The sequence below is a fragment of the Acyrthosiphon pisum genome, chromosome A1 (genome assembly GCF_005508785.2).
Source record: "Acyrthosiphon pisum isolate AL4f chromosome A1, pea_aphid_22Mar2018_4r6ur, whole genome shotgun sequence".
Classification (NCBI taxonomy): domain Eukaryota; kingdom Metazoa; phylum Arthropoda; class Insecta; order Hemiptera; family Aphididae; genus Acyrthosiphon; species Acyrthosiphon pisum.
Genome location: NC_042494.1, coordinates 22458938 through 22483832, shown reverse-complemented (window position 1 = coordinate 22483832; position 24895 = coordinate 22458938). Strand labels below are relative to the sequence as shown.

The window sequence follows — 24895 nt, the reverse complement described above, 5'->3', positions numbered from 1 at the left end:
CTTAAATTAAAGTGAAGCTGTAATGTAATTTGCTCGTCTGACCGACTAGGAAGGATTCCGAATGGTGGCGTGAGGTTGCATCAGACCAGTTTTTCTACGAACGGAGAATAGAATACGTATAAGGAGAAATAAAAATGAAGAAAAAAAACGGATACGCTTTCGCTTTCTGTAATACGCGACAAAAAAAAAAATAAATAAAAAAAAAAGGGTCATTCATACGCAGGAGTGGCTTATCGTAGTACCTACGCTATCCCAAGTACCCGAATTGCAATTGCGTTTATATACAGTACCTATCGTGATTAACGCGTTGAATAGCACATAAATAACATAAGAGCTATAATCGAAAATAGTGGCAAAGTCATCATAGTTGAAGGGTTACGAAACGGAGGAACCTTGTGCGCTCAGTGCCAAATGACGAACGTTCGATAGTTAGTATAATATTATACTTTAACACTGATAATAAACTGGTCGGTCGAAATACTAAATCACGTAAAAAGTTTGAACTATACGTCCCGTTCGATTATACCGAGTGAGTTGCCTAAATCATTCGTGCTTTATTCCACCAAAGAAGCGCCGGGTCCAATTAACTTACGCTCCTAGTTAAACACCCCAAATACATACCAAGTGTACCCATCATCCGAAATCCGAATAAATGATTCTCCGGTGCAAAGCCTTGGGACGAGGGCAAATTACTATTGACATCTATATTATAATTATATTATATAACACGACGTCGCGTCTTCAACTTTTCATACAACTTGTACAACACATAAAAATTGTCAAGACTGTAGATACGAGTAATAATGAACAGTTTTAAATCAACGAGGTTTTTGTCTAATAAGTACAATGACATTTAAAACAAAGTCAGGTTGCGATACGTGCAGGAATGCGATTTATTTTAAAGACATTAGTAAAACAGATAGGCGTAATATATTAATTAAGTTTCCGAAGCAGGTGGTGATCGGAGAAATATTAACCAATATTATGACTATTTTCTAAATATTGTAATAATTGTTTTTTTTTTTTGAAATATTATATAATTTGCTTAATTATGTTTACTCATTTTAGATTCTGATTTCTGAGCGAAACGATGAATGCATGTTTAATACATTGTTTGTTTAATGTAAATTTATGTTTTACATTAATGGTGGTTTTTTTTTAAAATTTTTGTGTCTAAAGACACTTTTTACTGTAGAAAAAACGCTTTAATCTCAACTACGATTATAGTGGTTTATGGTAGCAAATCTGATCTAGTTGGTACTTTGCCACTTTGGGGATAGGAAAAAAAATGTGTTTAGTACCAACTTTAAAAAATAATCGGTAGGGAGGGAAAGGAGAAACTAGAGTTTTTACGCAAAATCTGTAAATTGATTTTTGTACCTAATTAAAAAATGAATAATTATAGAGACTAAAACTTTTATATTATAATTTTCTAGACTTGATATAAGTTTCCAAATATTTTGGCTATTTATAAAAATTTGAAAAGTTCGACTCTTGTTAAAAATTATTTTCTATATGTATGAATTTTTGTTTGGGCATAAAAAAAGCTTGAAAATTGAATACAAAGTTCCACCTGAGTTTAATAAAGTATATATAGCGATAAGGCACTTACATTTTTTATGAGCGATTGTAGTTCAAATTAGAATCAAATTTTGACATTGGATATTCATTTTCACATTTCACACGTAAAATATTGACTACTCCTCAAAACGATTTATTTATTTTGATTTAATTAAAATAATATTAGTCGTAGAAACTTGAAACATTAACATTCTACTATTAAAAATTACAGTTATCAATTTCTTTACACAATGCAATTTTCGAATTGTTTTAGTTTTGTTTCTATATAATATAAATAGTGATAACAATTTTTTACGCCAAAAAGCTTGAACATTTTATACAAGATCTCACATAAATTGATCTTACAAAAATTTAAATATTGAAAACACACTAGCATTATTTTTTTTTATAAGCATTTAAGTTCTATTAAGACAGCGAATTTGTCAAAATCATGAAAATTTGCAAATTATTTTATATAGCTTAAAATGTGTAACATTTACAATGTCAATAGCTAAAGCTTGACAATATACAAGGACAACTTATCAAGGTTTCTCGTGCAATTTTCTTATAGCAACCTAAAAACCTCAAAATTACAAATTAATTTTTATTAGACATTTCAAGTTAGAATTTCTAATTTTAAATCAACCTCGGGAAAATGTGATATTTCAATAAAAAAAAAAATTACGATTTCGCTTATTAGTTATTCCTAAGCTACCTTATTTAAAAAATATAATTCACAGGGACTTGAAACTTTTCACCATTATATTTATATTGTGTATAATTTATTATTATTTGGTAATTGGTACACCGTTTTATTGTAGGTACTTCAATTTTGAATTATTGGTTGTATTGAATAATATTACAACTGTTACAATATTATAATACATTATACATGCGAATGGTTTGTAGCAAAAATTAACTCAATCTACCATAACGAATAGAAGAATAAATATACAAACTAAATATAAGCTAATAGCAATATAAGTATACCTATAATGTTACAATAACTTTAGAATTAATATAGCCTGACAGATTGTCTCCGCTCAGAATCGCAGATTTCGTATGTAATGATTTATCATTGAATTAAAATTTAACACATCCATGATCCATTAGAGTGTGACATATACTCAATGACGCGATACACTCAACACCTTCTATAGGTACTTCTCTAGTTTTTTTTTTTTTTTATAAACCTTTATATTATATAATACATAATATTAAATACCATGTTTAGGTTGTCACACATTCCACACAATTACAAATACGTACCAAACACCTATTAACATTATTATTGATTTTACGACAAAAAAGTTATTATTTGACGATATATTTTGGTCTATAATATGTATACCTACTCTAGGATGAATCGCTGTAGGTACTTAGTACCGATATCGTTTTATTGACTCATAATTAAATACATCGTGTATTTATGGACGTACCTGCATCTACTCTATATTATCAGAGGTTAATATAGAGTAGATTGCCATGTAAATTGTTCAATCCGGTGTGTTACCCGTTGTAATAATGAAACAGATTAATTCGCTAGGAAAAATTTTTATATATAAATGAAATAGCGAAACCAGGAACTTAAAATATTTTCGTAGTTGTGGTTTTCAGTGTGCTATTTTTTTTTTCATAACATCCCACATCATATATTATATGAAAAAAACATAGATACCCACATTTATAATGAATTATAATTTTTCATAAATTTAAAAATATTTTATTGTGAATCATACAAGTTGTTGACGATTTAGATTAAGTTGCCTGGAAATCCACGATGATTGTTACAATAGTCACTGAATATTTGTTAAAACCTGTTGCTTTTAACATAATGTATTCTAAAAGTGTTGAATATAATATGCTAATTTTATCAAATATATTAAAAGTATATTTTTAAAATGTTAGTTCTAATAATAATACTTATTTATAGTGTTATCATAGTGTCTAATTTGTATACCTACTATGATTAAAAACCACAAGTAGGTATGTATATTTCATAATAGGTAAGTAACCGAAAACATTAATATTTATATATTCATAATTATTTTCACTGTATATTGTTCAAAGAAAATTATTTTATTAAATACAAACAGATTGTGAAACATAGTTTTTATTAATACACGACAGTTTATATGGTTGGCGAACGTCCTTCGACCGATCACTGCATTCTTTATTCTAATTGACTTATCATAATAATAATATCTAATCCACATGATTCTTTTTTATACTTTTAGTGGAACTATATAGGAATCTGTAAATATTATAAAATCAGTAAAACCATTAGTAAGAAAATATGTTCTAAAATCATAATAACATAATATATAAAATCCATTTGGAATTTGAAATAGATCTCATTTTCAGAATTGTCATATTATCAGTAATTAAAAGTTTAAAATATTGTTTGTGTTGTACCTATCAGTTGATCCAAACATGTTTAACCTAATATTTAAATTTATCTGATTTAAAGTTTATAAGAATAAGTGATTTTGTTTCAATACTATTACCTATATTATTAATATCAATCAAAATGTAAGTTTTAAAATTTAAATTTTAAGTCGAAATGTACAGTATCTATATCAGTAAACATAATAAGTATATGTGATATAAAACAGATAACATGAGTGTACAAAATATTGAGTAAAGAAGCCATCCAATAATGACACTTTATTGTTGATTTTTTAAGTCTTAAACTATAATTATTGATTTCAACTTTTGTCCCTAAGGAATTTTAATATTACGATTTTTAATTGATGTATTTAAAATCCAAAACATTTTTTTACAAAATCATTATTCTAGTCATTTGTTATGTAATCGGAAAATAAAACCTTGGGAAATGTCTACTGTATGAAATAGAATAATCATCTACTAAAATAAATAACTACTAGATTTTATTCTAATTTTTATATTTCTCTTAATAATAGCTCATTTATGTGGTATACTATAATTTAATAGTAGTTCCCGTCATTTATTCTCATGAATAATAAATAATTTGTTTCATAAATTAAACGATACTTTATTAAACATACGATTACTTACTACCTATGTTTAAACTTCATTACATTTGATAAAGTACGATATCCATTTGTATTCAACGTTGTTTTCCTACCAATAAAAGTAAACGATAATGATTTACAAGCACTCCCACAAGTACGGAAATCGTCACTCAATATATCATTTTTTTTTATTTCAGTCGTAAATGTTATTATATAAGATGTTTCTTGATGTATATTTTTTATATGTACCTACCTAAATGTATTGATATAATTTTAAGGTACCTACGGACATATTATGTTTATATACCTACTCGTTTTAATTTATAACATTGTTACATCCAATATTTTAATTATGTAATTTCTCATTGCAACTCTGATCAGATAGGTAACCTATATTTTATATTATAAATAACTTAATATAATGTCACCAGTAAATAGACGTTACCTCATATTAATTATAATTTTCACAAACACATAATATCTAAACTAGTTCAATGTTTTATTTATTTTTTGACATAATATGAACATCACAAATTACTACCTAATAAGTAGATACATTTTTTTATTTACATTTTATGTTTAAGGAACTTGGGAGAATAAAATTATTATTATTAAACATCTTTTTTTTTAAAAAAAAGAGCGTATGCAATAAATCATATTATTAAAATAAAAATATTTTTGTTTATATTTGTACTTATTAAAATATAATAATATGTATATTTTTTTATTAACTGCATTATTGAACATCGAATAAATTATACTGTAGTATATACAATGCACCTATATATTGTGGCAAAACAATAAAAGAGACACCTAATAAAATACAATTTTCTTTATTAACACTAGTCTAAACTGTTATAAAAATCAAAAATGTATATTTTGTGTGAAGCGATAGGTACAATTTTTCAGTTTATAGGTAGATACAGCATAATAATTTATTGCAAATGCGGGTAAAAAATAAGCTTAAAACTGTTATTTAATTATATTATATATTATACTATTATGTGGTATCATATCATTAAAATTGTTATCCAACATAATATTTTTTGAAACTTGTTTCCACCAAAAATGTATACTCGAGTATTAAATTTGTTAGTTTTTACGTATTAAATACGTATACATAGTCGGCAAAAATTATACTCGTTGGCCGTTGCCCAACAACTGATTTGCCGATCAAAATATAATATTATCTAATCCTCACAATACATTTTATACTTAGCCTATTTAGGGATGGAAAATGTACTCGGAATAAGAGAGAAAGGAGTTTGTATCATAACATATGTGCAGTTTAAATGTTTGCGCTTCTCGTGAGCTACTAATAAAAACGATACGATATAATATTATATGGCCATAAGAGAGTGGGAAGAGCATGGAAACGTACCCACCACTTCGCACTCCTGAGTAACATTTTGTTTACTATTATGTATTACATATCGCGTTATCACGAAATACGTTAGTTTACCCGACGCCGGTTAGTCAGTCAATACACCTAACGAAAAATTATTTATTTCGGCTAGTTTAAAACTGCACGCGTCGATTGTTTTCGAAAAACGTCAGTTCCACCGGTATTATAATTCAAGTACACAATATAGTCTCTATTATCGCTATACAATCAAATATTTAATTTTTCGTAAATTTATTTTTAGTGTTATTTCTGTAAAAATAAGTTTGTTTTTAAATTGTGTTGTTTATAATGTGATTCTAATATCATGATATCAAGATGGTCATGTTACAAATATAAAGTGAGTGAAAATACATTAATATTTGTTTATAAGACATTTTTAAATCTAGTTCTTATAAAATGTCAAACAAATGTAATACGCATAAAAGTATAAAAATAATATATTTTTATTAAAAAAATTTTTTTTTGCACATTGATTTTGTTAATATTATTAAATATCATGATATTAAGGCACCTCATATAGGCAATATAAAAGCATTCGTGAATATGAGCATCGTTATATAATATTATTCTACCAGCTTTTAAAATTATGATAATAGACAACTATGTAATATTAAAATCATAAATTGGTGAGTATAGCGAATAATACATTTCATTGGATATCACACATTACTTGTATTTTAACGTTACAGTTTGTATGAAGATAATTTTTAAATATTTTTGACCTCAAGAAGAAAATGCCACAAAATATAAATAATATTCATTCATAACTAAATATTCAATATCATTGTTATTCGCCTTATCATATTATCATATGCTATTTGTTTAATGAAACAGAAATATGCATGCTTTGAACAAAATTTGATTAAATAGTTATAAATCTAAATAGATAACTAACGTCTAGCACTTAAAGAATTAATGTTTTTGTTCTACTGAAAGAATTTTTTCAACATGTATTAAACTATTATTTTATTAAACTAAAAAATAATAAACTTTAACTCATAAAAATACACTCATAAGACATATGATAGTTAAAATATTGATTTCAGTACATTGAAATTTAAATTTACCATATGATATAAAAAAAATTACATAAGGTAATAAAACTATTTAAAAATTATATAATGATTTCTTGACCTATTAACATAGTTTGAATTTAAAAAGTTAAAATGCAAATGTTTACTTAGAATAAAAGTATTTACATTTAACACCTAATAATAATATTATTTCTAGCATAACATTTGCTCAGGGGAATCTGTTTTTTTTTTTGTGAGCGCATAGATTATTATGCAAATTGTATTAGACGCATGGCATATACGATTAGTGCTCATATTATTCTTATTGAAATAAAATTGAATTTTTAAAGAATTTGACAATTTATTTTATAACGATTGTTTCTATACAATAAAGAGCGATAAAACCGCTAAATTCCTGATAGCGGCTAAGAAAAAAAATTATTTTAATGAACGCGTAGTTTTATTTTTTTTTTTAATAATAAAAGTATTAGGTGTACCTGATGATAACCATTAACTAAAATAAATTACTTACTTTTATTATAAAAAGTGAATCATAATCTTAAGAGTCTCACGTCATCTAAAAACCAATATTTTAATTTTTTGCTCATCAATATATTATTATTTACTCTTTGGCATAGTGTTATGGCTACTATTACATAACAATATTTAAAATATTGTGTAGGTATTGTAAAGAATAATCATCAATACTTTTGGATATAATGTTTTATCCTTTACAATTATTTTAGGTCCTTGGTGAATATCTTCAAATACGTTTTTTTTAAATACTTCAATTATACCCAGACAGTCCTAATATATCGAGGTCAACCGATATATATGATAGCACATCGATTTAATTGTAATTAAATAATTTGAAATGAATACAATGAACACACTTGGGCACTGCTATGATTAATTAAGATAGAAGATTTGTTATCTACGTGAATTATAAGTAGCCAGTAGGGACACTGTATTTTCCATAAAAATGGCATTGAGTCAATGAGGCTACTAAGATAAGGAACTAATGATCTTCTCTTTAATAATAGTATCATATAATAATGTTTACAAACTCATAAGAAGGATTAATATTGACCACAGCAGTTATGAAAATTAAGATTACAATAGTTATCTAACGATATCAATGTAGGTACCTAATTTATTATTAATTGATATATTGTAGTGTATGATGTAGGTCCCATATAAAATTATCGTTATTTATCCCTAAGTAGCTGGTAAACAGTTCAAGGGTGAATACTTAAATAAAACATTCAAAATTATTCGAAATGCATTTTAATTAGCATTAAGATGAAAAAAATCATAAATATAAGGTTTATAATTTTATAAATATCAAGTGTACATGTATGTATGTTTAAAACACTGCTTGGGTGACTTATTAATTTATATTTTATATTTTGCTAACAAAAAAATTGCTTACTAAATGTACTTAAATAAAACTATAAAAAATTCCAAAATCATTACAGCACTCAATATTTTAAATGATACTTCACATTATTATATAATTTAAGATTCCGTTTAAATATGTATAACACAAATAATGCATTTATCGAATATTTATTTAGTAAAATACATATAATCCATGCGGTGAACATGTCTTTTTAATGGTTATAATCATATATTATATTCTTCATTCTATGAAACTATAGCAAATTTCAACAGAACTATTATCACCTTTATTTCATACTTAGATTAAATGATCAGACAATTTGTTTAAATCTTTAAAGAACCAACATAAATAACCTTTAACATATAGCAAGAACCATTAAGAGACATTAATGATCTTATAATCGACACATTAAAGTTTAAAAAAGTAAATGTACTTGTACTTAAATCTCAAAATAATTGTCTCTTACAGCCACGTTTAAGATAATAATATATATATGTATTATATGTTGCACACACTCATAATAGATATCATTAAATCGATCACATTGAAGGTTAATCAGATCTTGTTTTGGTACCTATTAATAACATACATTTTTTAATAATAATTTTTCTGGGTGATGTAGGTAATTGTTCAATAATAATATACTTTGCACGTTTTATCTATATAATAGTATATAACAATTAAAATCCACGTTTTAATTCCATTAACGCCATTAAATGAAACAAAAAAATAAATAAATATCACAGGAGACAGGATACAGAGTTTGGATTCTGGAAACTCGTCTCGTTTCGCTCACCTCGGTGCAGGACAATATACACATACATGTATTGAGACATTCAATTTTAAACCCATTATAAAATAATAACTTATAAGCGTAATTAATTATGGCATTCAAAATTCGTTTTTAAATGAGGATCATTTAAAATATTTCATTGTCATTCCAAAATGTATTTTATATTATTACTTCAATTTTTTATTATTTCCCGCGATTCTAGTAAAATGTAGGTTTTTTAGATACGCATTTTCTTTAGATGGAATATTTTCACAGTAGGTATGTAACTTTAGGAACCATAATATTATAATATTAATTATTATGTACATTTATTGATATATAAACTGAACATAGATAGGTACTGGATAATTAAATTTAAAGTAAAGAAGTAACAAGAAACGTTGCAATTAATTTGTAGATCTGCAACAAAGACAGAAGGCTATAATAAAAGATTATCATTATTATTATATTATTAATATTATAATAGTATGATGTTATATATTTCTGTATAATATAAACCTTGTAACCAGTTTTGTCATTTAAATGCTCAAGTTAAATTATTTTATGCGAATACATCAAAATAATTTCCTAGTCAATTTGCATATTGAATGCGTTATGACCGGAATTGTTTGGTGTACTTCCTATTTCGTGCAATACACGATATAATATAATGTATAAAAATATGATATGATGACTGCTCAATAATTGCGTTGCGACTGATGCGAGCTGCGACGATGTACGTAAATATATCATAATTAAGTACCTGTACGGCCTCAATTTTTTTTTTTTTTATGAAAATAAGACACGAGGCACAAGACGTATCATTCTTGCGTGGTTTTCTTCTAGTGCATGATAACCCTGCGGTTTATTACGTACTTATCTACGAACAATGACGATTTGTTGACATACGCATTTTTTGTACAACCGCAATCACTGCGCCCTGACGTAGACAGTATTTTGCATAATAATAATTTCTCGATCGTAATCAATAAACAAAAATTGACCTTCCCGCGACGTCTTAAAAATGTAATGTTAAATTATACGAATAAATTTACACACGATAATCTATGATTTCGTTCATTGAACTGTACAGACACGTAAGTAGGTAACTATTTATTTTTTCTTTCATATATGTACGCGTCTATTTGGCTCATTCATATATAACGGACAGTAATAGGTATAACAATTATCACTTTTCTCCATTAAAATGCAAAAAAAAATTGTCTATTTAATATTGTAAATTACAACTACTATTATACAGTACTCCTCCATAACTATAACCATATCGATATGACTGCAGTATATAAATATTAAATACCCATTAGTAAACTTTAATACAAGTTTTATATAAAATACAAAAAAATAATTTCATTGATTTGCCAATTTTTAATTTTCTCATTTCAAATTTGCACAAACATAACATTTTAGATCGTGAAGATGTGTATTTATTTCTCAAATCGATGACGTACAATAATATAATTTGAATACCCTTGGAAATCAACAAACGGTTTTTATTAACGTCATAACTTGGTTAAGCTCAATAGCAATAAAACCTATTATAAACATTGTTATAATCATAGACGAGTAGTTATATACTGTTATAATCTCATTACACATAAAAAAAAACATTGTAAAACTCTTATTGATTGTTGGGTATGCGTAAAGATGACCTTATAATATTTCAATGTATACACTTTTATTGATTATATGTGTAATCGCCGGCAGAACAAAATATTATAATATATTATCTGATAAAAATAAAAATACGCAAACAGTACGGGTATAACATGTATCAATATCAATAATCGATTTTCTAAATACAACAATATTTAAGTTAAAACTTTCATAATATTTTGCAGTGTCTGTTTGTAGATAATGGATGTGGTGGGTACCTACGGGGTATATAACATTATTATATAAATTCATGCGCATTATTCGTTCGCACACAAAAAGATACACAATAGACTTTGAATTGATATGGCTTAAATATACATTGGACTCGACAAAGGTCTCCCTCTTCTGCAGTCCGTACAACAAAAGATCGTCAAAACGACGAATAAGAACAAACCACGGAACAGCACTGCTGGACGTTAGCTAATAAAAACGAACACAGCGCACCTAACCAGTTTAACGTAGGTAACCTATACGATTTCTTGACGAGTTAAACTGATTATTTAAGTGAACGAACTTCTCTGCGGTACAGGACAATAATGCGATACGGACGATATTATTATGATTTCAAATCGTAACAAAAATAATTTAAACTTGACTCGAAAATCCATAATAACTGTGTCACCGCATATACATCCGAATACCTAGGTATAATATAACGATATTTAAAATCGATATTACAATATTATTCTCACTGCACTTATAACACTGCGCACACGGAATTAAAATTATATTATATTAATTATTGAACGATTGTTATTATTTGACTATTGCGTGTTTACGTAAAACAATAATACCTGTAGATTAACGTCTATATATTATATTATAATATATTAAATATACACATTTATTAATTATTCATTGAAGCCTAAATATTATATAATACAGTATGCTAATTAATTATACACTGCGGAATCGTTTGTATGGGACATATATATTATATGCACAGAAATAGGATACGATAAACCATAAACTTAGGTAGGTATATAATACGAGGCGCACATATTATTATTATAATATACCTACGCAATCAAGTTCAACCGTATAGCCTTGTTATAGTTGTTAGTGTATATAGTCAATAAAAACAAAAATTCGTGAAAACAAATTACAGTAGGTACGCACAGCATAAATATAGTAATATTATGAGCACTATAATAATAATAATAATAAAACATTGTTTAGAAAACCTGACGATTTTTAGCGTCGCCTATTCATGTCAGACCGTTGGCGCGGACAGCCGTTATGAAATATGTATACTGTACGCATATAACGCGGTCGTGGTATTACAGCAACCGTCCAGATTGTAATGTAATAATGATAATCAAACATGACGATAATTTGTGACGGATTTCAGAGGCATATAGGTAGAACCGTACAGGTAATATTAGTCCTGTGGCCACACCTATATATACGACGACGGTGGTGCCTGGTATATACCCCATAATATAATATTATTATCATTAATACCTATTTGCAACGAGAAATTAATCACCTACGTCGGATGTGTAGCTACTAGCTAGATAGGCACCTGGTACAACAAGTGGTACGCATTCGCCGACGTCAGGATTCCGAGACTGTTATAACTATAACCAAGCCGAAAAGTAATAATTATGATCATCGATGACGTATGTTAAATTGTTTTGCATATTATTATTAGATACCTACTAAAATATATAGCATGGCGTGTATTTTCCCGATAATTCTACGCAAATGTCTGCTATACCATCAACACCCTTCTAAGGTCAACCAGTTTGATACGCCGGCATTAATACTATTCCAAAATAATGTTTCTATATAAAAAAAACCCCATAAGGAAGTAGGCGAATTATTCAAGAGATGAAAACCGTACATGAATCATCGGACCGGCTCAACTGATTTATAACTAAACAAATCCAATAAATTACGTCCATTCAGTAGTCGACCGGCGAAACTGATACACTTTTAAGAAAAAGTGCGCGACAGTGTTATATTTTTTTTAATCTACATTACCTTTTATTTTCAATTGTTTAGACTTTTATATTTGTTTCAAATTAAAATAAAATAAAAGTGAATATAATAAAATAAAATAAAAGTGAATATAATAAAATAATATAAAAGTGTTGAACACAATCATTTTCGTTTTGGATAACTATTGGATTTTATTTGGATGCCTATACTTATGTATAATTTCTATACCCGTAAGTCACATAATAATTTATTTATTCGTGTTTTGGGATAGGATTAGATCAAACAATTTATTATTTTAAGAAATATGATTATTATTTTTGTAATAATAATTGTATTCATTTATTACAGTTATCTGTCATTTACTTATTGTTTATTTTCCTAAAAAAATAACGGGTTTTTTTAAAATTAATTTCTTTTGATTAGTATTACATTTCATAAACTTAACCCTACATACTATACGTCTTTAAATGTGCATATGAAAAATATTTTCACAAGTATAGAATGTTATACAAAATGTAGGGCTTAAGTTTTAAAATATTCATACAGAATGTATGAATGTAAGTGAAACAATAAAATGATCTCGACTATTTGAAATATAATTTAAGAGAACTTTTTAATTTTTATTATTCATAATATAATATATTTCTAACCAAAGTTATCATATTGTAGGTACCTTTACATTATCAACCCACTATCGTATACAGTAATAAATGTAATAGTTCTTTTGAGTAGGTATATTTGCCGCTAGTTTATAATGTATTTAATATATATATATATAGTATATATAATATTGTTAACACATGAGTATACATGACAATAAATAAGTAGTTATGACAAGTGAACATATTTTATAATAATCAACTCGTCTGCTGGCCCCATGATGATCTTGAAACACTAATAGGAAGTAAATGGCGACATACGTTCTTAGAGTCATTGAAAATATAAATGTAATCGTTTAACGAACATAATAAAATTGTTAAACTATAAACTATAACCGGATATTTCCTTAACAAAACAGGAAGTGCCAATGAATAATATTATGATATATCAAGGTTAGCAGTTGAACCTTAAGGGATGTCTTGGTGTTTTGGTGACGTACAATTTCGGGGAAAGACGTGCGGCGAAATTAAAAATACGCCACGGGGGGAAACTTTGTGGTAGCCGGTTTACCTATAGGTACTGATATTTAGTAGGGGATATAGTCTGACCGTGACCCGAATTCGCAATAATTCCAACGAAACGGGTTAGACATCATAATACAGCCAAAACATATTATTCACGTGAAATTCTATAATATTTTAAAGACCGTCTATATACGCGTGTTCGGTGTTCGTATTGTATCATAGGCCTATTAACTCGAAAACGTTTGCCAATGCGCGTAGACGGAATAAAAAAATTATTTGTCATAATGGCGGTAACGGTGGTATTATAGGTAGTGCGAGAACTTAATAGGATTTGTTTTCATTAAATTAATATCTAATTGACAATATTATTATCATTCGTCAGCTTCGTTGCGTATTTTATCTGGACCAGTGACTTTTTTTTTTATAAACATTGAACACTACATGGTCGAGGTTAAAAACTAGAATTAATATAATATAATATCAGCTTGAAATAACCATAAAATAAATATATTTATAAATTCCTATATAAAGCATTTACAAGTATATTATACCACTCTGGTCCATGACATTCAATTTTTACTTGGAAGCTTTGGTATTCAATACATTAATTGTTCTTTGCAATTTATATTTCTTTTATAACTACTAAAACTACGCATTAAATATAAAATAAGCCAATACGTCAACTTCAAACAATGCATTGTTAATGAAAAGGTGTTGTTTCGATAAAACATTAGAACTGATCACTTATCTTATATATTATATCTCAGTCTTAGTTCAATCTTTTTAGATATTAAGTTATTTAATATCACATACTATACACTATACAATATACATACACCTACACTATTGTGTAGTTAAATTAACCAATCCATTAATAAAAGTGTACAGACAAATGTCAATTGGCATGAGAAATATTTAGACGAAATCTTCTGGTTAGGTGGGGGAAGGTATCAGAAAAGAAACAATTTTTAATATTATATTATAAAATATTATTTGTTAGAAGTGGCATGTAGTTTTTGAAACATAATAAAATAAAATCGAAACCTTCAGGAATCGATTAAAATAGGAGTACCTACTAAAGGGAATGGTGACACTTTTATAACTATCTATAAATTTAGTATTGAATAATAAGTATACCACCTAATTTCATTAATATTTTATGCATATTTTTTAAGTTAATAAAAAACACTGTATACCTATAGACTTAGGCACATCCCTTCAAATCATTTTTTCAATACTGATTTTGGTTATATAACTCATACAAAACGTATTTAGGTCACAGTGAAAATAAATAAATACAATATAATAAAATACCCTACCTGTATCCTGTGAATCCAATTAGCGAATTATTTCAAATCGTATTATAACGATTAATCTAGAAATTATATAATACGCCAACCATATTTTTAATGTTTGATTACATGGCGATTGTTATTGCTCATAATTAAAAGTTAACACCAACACGGTAAATTAAAAATAATTATCAGAATTAATAATAAACACTGAAATAAGGTAAGCATTGAGGAGAAATGCTATTGGTGTTTAAGTTTTTCAAACTCATAACATTTCATAAAAACAAATATCGTACATGACATTGTAATGCATGTTTCTTAAACACCAGATGTAACTCTGTATCATTATAACCGTTAAGTAGTCATTTCTTATTATTAAGATAATGCTAAAATAACTTGATTTGATGTATTGTGTAATTTACGATACACCATCAATATTTTATAATATTATATTATATCACTTTCATATAACTTGTCATCAAAGAAATACGACGAGTGTTGACAGAAGTATAAGCGAGCTCAATGTTCAAATTGGCTCAGCTTATATTCACATTTCATATTTTGTTTAAAACCTAATAACAAATTAATGAACCAAAAAATCCGACTTTGGGTTTTTGTAAGTATTAAAGTATCAATTTCCATTGGTAATAATTAACTCTGCATGCATTTAATTATTTAACAAGCACATTGTTCACAATTATTTAACTACCTACCTTTACTTTATTTCTCAATTCATAATTTAGATAATATTTATAAAGGTAAATAAATAAATCAATTTAATCATCGAAAATAAAACCTTTTCAAATAAAGAAAAAACGTTTTCTAAGTCTGAAATAGGAAGGTATTTGAATTTGTATAAAATTAAATGTTCATTACCTAGTTTGATGTTAATGATCGTTGGTAGTGATTATGAATCGCATTAAATAAAACGGTCATCAGAATTCTTACTGGTGCAAATGGCAAATTAAAAGGTCACGACGAACAAACTATATTGTCTCATTTTCTTTAACAATTTCCTGTATGAACAGTAGTTAAAATGCATTAACAATACGGTAAATAATTCAATTGGTCAAAATGGATTTAAAATCGTTCTCAGAATTGCAACGTATTGGAACACTTGGAGCATTGTAATATTATGTTGGTTATATTAAACCTGATATGTATCGTCGTCCCAGTACAAACATTTAAAGTAGGTGCAAAATATGTAGGTAGTCGCCATGCGTATATTATGATATAGACATTTCGCTTCGAAAAACTGGATATATCGACGAGATTATTAGTCGTTTTTTAAGACGTTTAAAAAATACGTTTGGAACCTGTGCGCGGTGCTGCGTCTGTTACTTACATCATAAAAAAAGCATTCTATATACTTCCGTATAGGCGAATACGACACGTTGTGTTATACAAACAGAATATTATTCACATCGGTGTTTTTTTTTTCCGTGAGAGTCAATTATTTTCATAACGTTACAATAACGCGAGCGTAAAAGCGTACCTATAAATCGCATTGCACTGTACATGCACTGCAGTCGTGTGCAGAGAAATGATCCGTTTATTACGTTCACACAAGCCAGCGATATATGCGGCGCGTTAAACGAAAATAATATAATATTATGTATCGAATTGTGTTCCAATATAAGCGGGTAAACAATATTTTCCATCAGGAAGGATGTATATTACATCTGCGTACAACACTGTGACCATCTCGAAACACAAAAACACGCACAGCTTGGTTTTTTCGACGTGCACTTTTGTTAAAACTACATATCTACTGTAGTACACGCGTTTGAAATGACAACACAATATTTATAATACAACTACAACTGACCAGTAAAACAACCATTCACGTGGGGCGCTTGACAGTTGTTGATGTCGTCAGCGAAATTATTCCGAAATTGATGACCCAAATACAATATTTTTTACTCTTAATCCATTATACCTATGCGTTGTTAATCACCTCCGCGTTTCGTGTGGTGGCAAATTTTATAAACACAAATAGTATTATAATGTATCCGTCCGTTAATAATTGTTGTCCATTTTTCTCGATTGCAGTACCGGACACACTTGAGGTGGCTGCCCGAGTGCACGGCGAATGGGATGCGAGATCATCGTACGAACACATCACTCGTTTTGAACTTAATCAACGATTCCCGCCGTTGTCGATAAACAACGAAAATGGGCTTAACCCCGATCAAGTTACCGTACCAGTCGGCCAAAAATCGATTGTTCGGCGTACAACCCCGGATGTCATCCAGCTTTCAGCAAATACCGACTTTCAACATAAACGACCCGTACAGTCATGATCGGCAGCCGAATAGACGGACCACCAGACGGAATGGGTTACCTATCAACATGCTCGTCTCCCAGCAAAAGCGGATCAGCAACAGTGAGTACCGATTTTCGTTTTTCTCGGCCATAAGTTAAAATAACATTTAATCATTTGAGATAACAAACTAATCGAGTAAAGAGGAATAAATAAATGAATGCATTAATATGTAAATAGTATACATAAACATTATTATCGCAGCAGTCTTATATTTAAAACAGTGTAACTAAAAGTGTAATATATTAGTTGACTCTTCTGTTTAATACAGACAATTATTAAAATATCCATTGCCATATATATATATACCACTACGTTATTCTGTATAAAGCTATGTTTTTAACTATTATTTTGACATACCTGTTAGTTACTGGGATAAACATATTAACCTTTGAATACACTACCTATATCATAAGATTATTTAAAATGTGTCATTTCCTTATTTAAATTAAACCTAGGTACCACTTTACTTAAAACATCATAAATATTTCACCAATATAATTTACATTTACATTTTTAAATGTAAGTGATATAGGTATTAAAAATTATTGTTCAATTAAATTAACTCAATTGTACATAATATTATGTATATAATTTATGTTATTTAAAAATATATTATAATATCCCACATTGAAATAAGTTTTTTCTGTATATGAAATTTTTGACTAAGTAATTTTTAAATATGTATTGCGTAAACATTTAAAAAAAAATTGTAAACAAATGTGCAATGTGCTAAGCAAATATAATACTCCCAGTAAAGATTATAATAATATACCTTCAAATTATTTTTTTTTAATTGCATAATTTTATTCAAACAAATAATTTTTAATATTGTTTTTTATCGCTATTATAATTATAAAACCTATACCAAATAAAATTGTATACCTAAATCAAGTCGTTAAATCAGGAAGAAAATCCAAGAAAACATAAATTTTTTAATTAAGGATTATTACCCAAGGAGAAAAAAATGACCACAAAATCAATATAGATATATAATAGGTAACCAAGAGAGAGCTATTACCTCAATATCAACCGTCACCACGAATCACTCTTGAATAATTCTAGTGCACTAGACCGTAGAGTATTCTTACGGTCCATAATATATTTCAAAATACACCTGGTTTTACGTCATAATATATAATTTATTTTATTAGTGGACATTATTATTCTTATAAATATCGAAACTCATTCCATTACTGCGTACCCATGCGCCATACGAGTCTTCGGTGATGAGTTTTTTTTTCTTAATTAATTTTACGTCGACCGGCAGTGTCTAATTGTATACAGTTCGGTAACATTTTTAACTAGATTTTTGAAAGAGTTCGACAAACTTCTAGAAGAATTACTTGTTTACGATGAGATAATACGTTTAGTAGGTCACCGGGAAATAAAAATCGAGAGTACCTACCGCGAGCGTTCGTCAACTGAACGAGCTGATCAGCTGGACCCGGTTTATCGACTCTGCCCTATTACATAGCCATCTGTGTGCAGTGTGCTACATGCCTACATAGTATAATAATATTATTGCAGACTGCTTCAGTAGTGTACCTATATAATAATCATGACTGTTAGCTGGAGGAAGTTTTTAGCACTCCATTGTGATATTGCGCAACGACTGTTGACCGGGAAACGTATGGGATAACTGCTGGTCAATCGAATTTAAAACGAGTATTCAAAGGTAGGAGAAAGTAATAATAAAATTGAGTATAATTATTACGCTTGCATTATGATATTATACAAATTCGAGATTGACACACTTTGATGGAATTAAATATTCATCGGTTTTAGAATGATATCGATCGACATTTGTTCTCTGCAACATTTACATCATAAGACGGCAGTGGCAATAATATAATAATATCTGATCAAATAAAACAGAGAAATATAATATACGAGTATTTTTTATATTTGTGCGCGTGTATAATACTTGTGTAACTAGGAGTTTAGCCTATTATGTTTGGTACGCTGCATGATTATTTATAGTATACTTAATGCATAATATTACGTTATCTCGAGGAATTGAGAATACCTTGTGACATCGGACATTGGTGCTGTGTTATTAAACACACTTATCAGACCGAAACACAAACCTACGCAATGAGCGTCCAACTAGTGAGTTTTAAGATTTCAAGTATCATAATAATATGAATAATAAAGTACCTACCTATTTAAGTTACCAACTGCAGTTCCTTGTATTATTTTTAATGAGTGTGCTGGAACCTAAAGTAAATACCTGCAGCCTACCTATATGTACGTATTATTTCTTCAACTTGAAGAAATATTGACACATTCAAACGTCGTGTCTAAAGATACGTACCTATCTAAAATATGACGTAGGTATTATAAATAAAAAAAATTATTGTAAATCTGAATAATTTACATTTGAAACATTACCTATAACTATAAATTGCCTATTATAGACCCAATTATAACCCCTAATCACAAAAGGTATCATTTTAAAAATATAATATGTATTTAAGGGGGTTCCATACCGTGATTTTCTGTTTTTGTCCAACACACGCGCAACATAGGATTTTAGACGGATTCTTTGCCTAACATACCAATTGATCTAATGAAGCGATAAGAATTCTAAAAATAGATTTGAAATTGTCTTCAAGACTTCTTGCAATCGACTTTCCCACAATTTTGATTTTTTGATTTTAGCTTCTCCAAAAAATCAAATATAAAAATGTTCAAATACTATTTTTTAATATGACGATTTCTGGAATTTGGGGGATAATATCAAAAAGTGGGGAAATCGATTTTAAGTAGACTTGACGACGAATTCAAATCTGTTTTTAAAATTCATATCGCTTCATCAGATCAATTGGTATGTTTGGCAAAACACGTCTAAAATACTATGTTGTGCGTGTGTTAGTCAAAGACAGAAAATCACCGGATGGAATCCCCTTAGTAAAAGTACGAAAAATATGAATGCTGGGCCATTGTGTTTTCTCCTTTTTCGAATGAAAAATAATATATAGTCAGGTACATACATTTAGTAACGGGAAATCGCAGTAATGATTATATAATAGCCAACACTATATAATAGCCATGCGCCCATAATAAATAACAATAATAATATAAAAAACGTTGTTGCATTGACCATTGCTGAAAGAAGTCATATTAAGATTTTTGTAGACATTTAGATTACCTACTAAATATTTAACAACAATAATTTCAAAATGTCGAAATATGTTCACGTTATCTTGTCACTTATTGTATAATTATATACATTTATAATTATTTATACACCTTGTGTGTGGTACAGCCGTTCATTAATCATGACCGCGAAATGTTATAATCTTCACCGAACCATGGAAGTTATACAATGAATATATGTCGAAATATGTATGTGGTTTTAAGTTGACTATATCACATGATACAATGATAGTGAATAATAATAAAATATTAATAATAACATAAGTTTTAAACAATTAATAATTAATTCATTATTTTTTTAATAATTATTGTTTTCTCGTCGAGTGTTACTGCTGGGTAGCTACTCCCCTCACGCCTCCAAGTTAACTGTATAATCCAGCTCATATGCTTATTGTAACTACTATTACAGATTGTATATTTTCAAATAAATGTTAAAAAAAAAAATAAAATAATTATTGAATTCAATTGTAGTTTATAATTACACATTTTTTTAAAAATGTTTTCGTTAAACACTATATAATATATAATATTAAGGTCACAAAAGGATCGATTATTTTTTTTAGGCATACTTAATGTAGTTATTAATTTACAATAAATAATTATGTAAACATATCAAATTAATAACATATAATTATAATAAAATTATATATTAATAATCTATCTAATCACAATTAATACTGATATTTTAATATATTATACGGATTAAGTAATATTTTTATTTAATTGTTATAAAGAACTTGGCTTAAAATTAATTGATTTAGTATACAATTAAAAGCAACAGTTTATAATTTCACTTAGTATTTTTACCTACTGATATTGGTACACCGTTCATACTTCATATTAATGTTACTTTTTTTCGTAATGAATAATTATAATGTTTGTTAACAAGTGCTGGGGAACTAAAAAGTGAACTTTAACAAAATTATATTTAAGAAAAATTAAACTATTTACTAGGTACATTGATAAAAACGTCAAAAATATTTTTCGTGAATAAAATATTTGTGTAGTACCTATATAGTCAGTTGAAATTTAGTTATTCTCCACTAAAAAACTAAAAAGTATCAAAAACCTGACAAAAAAAATTAATTTCGCTCACGACCGTTTGGATATAATATAACGCAATGACGCGACGAAGGTAATAATACATTAACATTTGATATAGGTAGGAAATAAGTTATATTAACATGTGGTAGGTATATTGGTATAATGGTACCAATAAGTCCTAAAGGCTAAGGTTAATATAATTTATATTTAATTATTTGAATACAAAACCTGTTATTGTTAATAAAGTAAGACGAAAATTGTATTGGCTAATTTTTTTATCATTTTGTAGGATCGACGAATATAAATAATAATCTACCTAGCAATAAAAAAAATTTAAATTCAAAAATCTACATAACTTCCCAAAATCCAAAATTAAAACCACTCGTTTTAGACTAGTTCGTCTCGTAGTTAAATTTTAATTACATTAACATTTGAATTAATGATATTATGTTTATACAATTTAAAATAAATGTAGAAATGTAATTTAAATTTGTTTCAGGTCGACTAGCGGTCATCGTATTTGGCGTTGTAGCTTTACTAGCTGGACTAATACTGTCTTCAGTTCCATGGGTTCATTATATAATTTTAAAGGTAATTTTCACAATAGCAATCATATAAGAATATTAGAAACAGCACTACAGGTGCTTCTAACACAATAAAAATAATTAAACAATTGAAATCGCAGAGAATGTCTAAATTCAAATATTTGTTCATTACGAAGATCACATAACAATAAATTCTAATTACCAATATAAATGTGTAAAGAAAAAATAAGCACTGAACTTTCTATTCAAAAATGATATTTTAAATACATATCACCGCACGTTGATAATAATATAATCTGATATTTGCATAATGTTTAGTGTATATTCATAGTGCATAGGATTACGAGGATATGACAATTGAAAACTGTGATATTAAATATCACAGCTATCGATGAGAGTTATTAATTTGACGCTAATTATAGCATATATACATTATACCTATAAATATATTATATAACTTTCTTGATACAGCACATTAAGCATACATCCAATGTCCAAAACCATTGTCTATGAAACAATATACATAATAAATCACATAGGTATATATAATAATTTTAAAAATTCATTGTAAAATACGGTTAAAAAAACGTTGAACGCTTATTAAATTTTAATTAAATATCGAACACTATTTGATTTGAAAATATCAGTTTTTATTATTTCGGTTTCGGTTAGGTGTTTATGAATCTTTGAAAAAAAGTTAGTAAAATTAATGATTTTATTAGACTCCTACTTCATATACTTCAACTAACACCTTTATTATTGTATTATAATATTATACAATAAAAAAATATAAATAAGTTAATCAATTATAGTTAAAATATTCTACTGATAGGTCATAGGTAGACTGGTAGACTATTATACCTAATTTTACTACTAATTTTAAAACATAAAATGTATTTTTTTTGTCATTCAGTCAATCATTTTATTTTCACGATTTAATTATCACAATATTAAAATGTTGGATATTTAATTTATCTTGTTCAATTATATTAATTTATAATAATTATATTATAGAATTTGAAAATATGGAATGGCACTTTAAGTTATCACTACTGGCAAAAACCCGGCGTATTAAGACTGACAAAAGTATTCATATTCAATGTCACCAATCCCGATGGCTTCTTATATAACGGTGAGAAGCCAAAACTTCAAGAAATTGGTCCATTTGTTTATAGGTAAGTTTTTATCTATACATCGTGTCTTATTCAGGAAGATAAACTAAACATTTTGTTTGTTTGAGCCATTTTAAATATAAAAATCATTATTTTTATTATTGATTAAAATATTTAGCTAATAAAACTAAAATTATGTCATAAATTAAATGATACAGGAATTATATAGATAAAAATGTCCAATTTTAAATTGATAAGTGAATAACATAACTATAATTATTAATCAAGTACCTAATTAATGAAAAAAAATTATTTAAATTTTTTAGTTGTGTAAAATATAGTAAGAATACTTTATATACTACACGACATTAATTGTTTTGCATATTCGTATTGTGATCTTTACAATATTTATTATTTATAATTACGACTTTACGAGTTTCCTATTAATTCAGTAAGTGTTGGTATTGAATTAAATACTTTGTAGGTAAATAGTAGTTATGCTATAATATATAATATGATTTCCCATAGGCTATGTTAATAGCCTCCCTAACCCTATAGGTCCCTAACCTAAACTGTTTTAGTATCTCTGACTATTTGTAGATAATATTAAATGTAGGTATCCTTATAGTTACTATACCTTAAAATTAATCCAACAGTTTTTAGAAAAAATTTTTTTCCATTAAATAAAACAAAACATATTTTATAATAACTTTCACATTAAGAATAAATTAATAACCATATCCACGCACAAAAACTATAAACCTATAAGTAATTCAAACCCCATACCCCAGGCCATATTTCTTCAAATATTTCAAACTTAAAATAATCATATTCAAGTATGGTAAATAGGCACCTTCTGTCAAGATAAGCAATGTTCAGTGTAGTACAACACGATCTACTATATTATTTTGATTGGACGTTAGACTCGCAACGTCTAAACTTTATTTCGTATTCGTCAATTTTTTAATTATATTATTTTGATTATCACAAAATAATTATATCAATATGTTATAACTGTACAATACATTTTAAAAACTTGAACTTATCTATCATATTATCTCGGTAAAAGTGTTATTTATTTATCTTTACATACTTATCTATAAATTTTAGATTAATTTAAATAAAGATAGGTACAATTATTATTATTGTTATTTGAGCTCAACAGTCTACACTGATCTTTACAGTTAAATACTTCTGATAATTTAATACACATAATTAAATGCGTTTTAATGCATATTGGTTAGTCACGTGTTATAACTATGTAATATTTAGATATACAACATAAACTTATACCCACATATTTTAACGCGCCGTAGGTATATGTTACATGAATTTTAATTATAGGTAATAATATAATATTGATGTTAATATCTATCAATAACTCTAAATTATTATGAAACTAAAGTCACACATAGACGATATATTGCAGGATATACCCATACTCAAGAATCTATACCTAATCAACATTTTAAGTTTTAACGAATCTTCTAAATGTTAATATCTAATAATTAGTACTTAGTACAGATA

At 27.3% G+C, this 24895-nt stretch overlaps 1 protein-coding gene across 3 annotated transcripts in view; it reads left to right on the top strand.

Moving 5' to 3' along the window:
• LOC100168235 (scavenger receptor class B member 1) overlaps positions 1–24895 on the top strand; it is a 44785-nt gene that overhangs the window by 9741 nt on the left and 10149 nt on the right. Inside the window, exons 1-4 of one of the 3 annotated variants that reach the window (XM_001945525.5) lie at positions 5651–6298; positions 17235–17568; positions 22211–22302; positions 23271–23431. In XM_001945525.5, coding sequence (XP_001945560.2) covers positions 17358–17568; positions 22211–22302; positions 23271–23431 — 464 coding nt within the window. In that variant the 5' untranslated portion in view covers positions 5651–6298; positions 17235–17357. Of the gene's footprint in view, positions 1–5650; positions 6299–12374; positions 12997–17234; positions 17569–22210; positions 22303–23270; positions 23432–24895 lie in introns of those variants that run through there. The other 2 variants (XM_008189695.3, XM_003247762.3) reach the window with 2 other exon arrangements.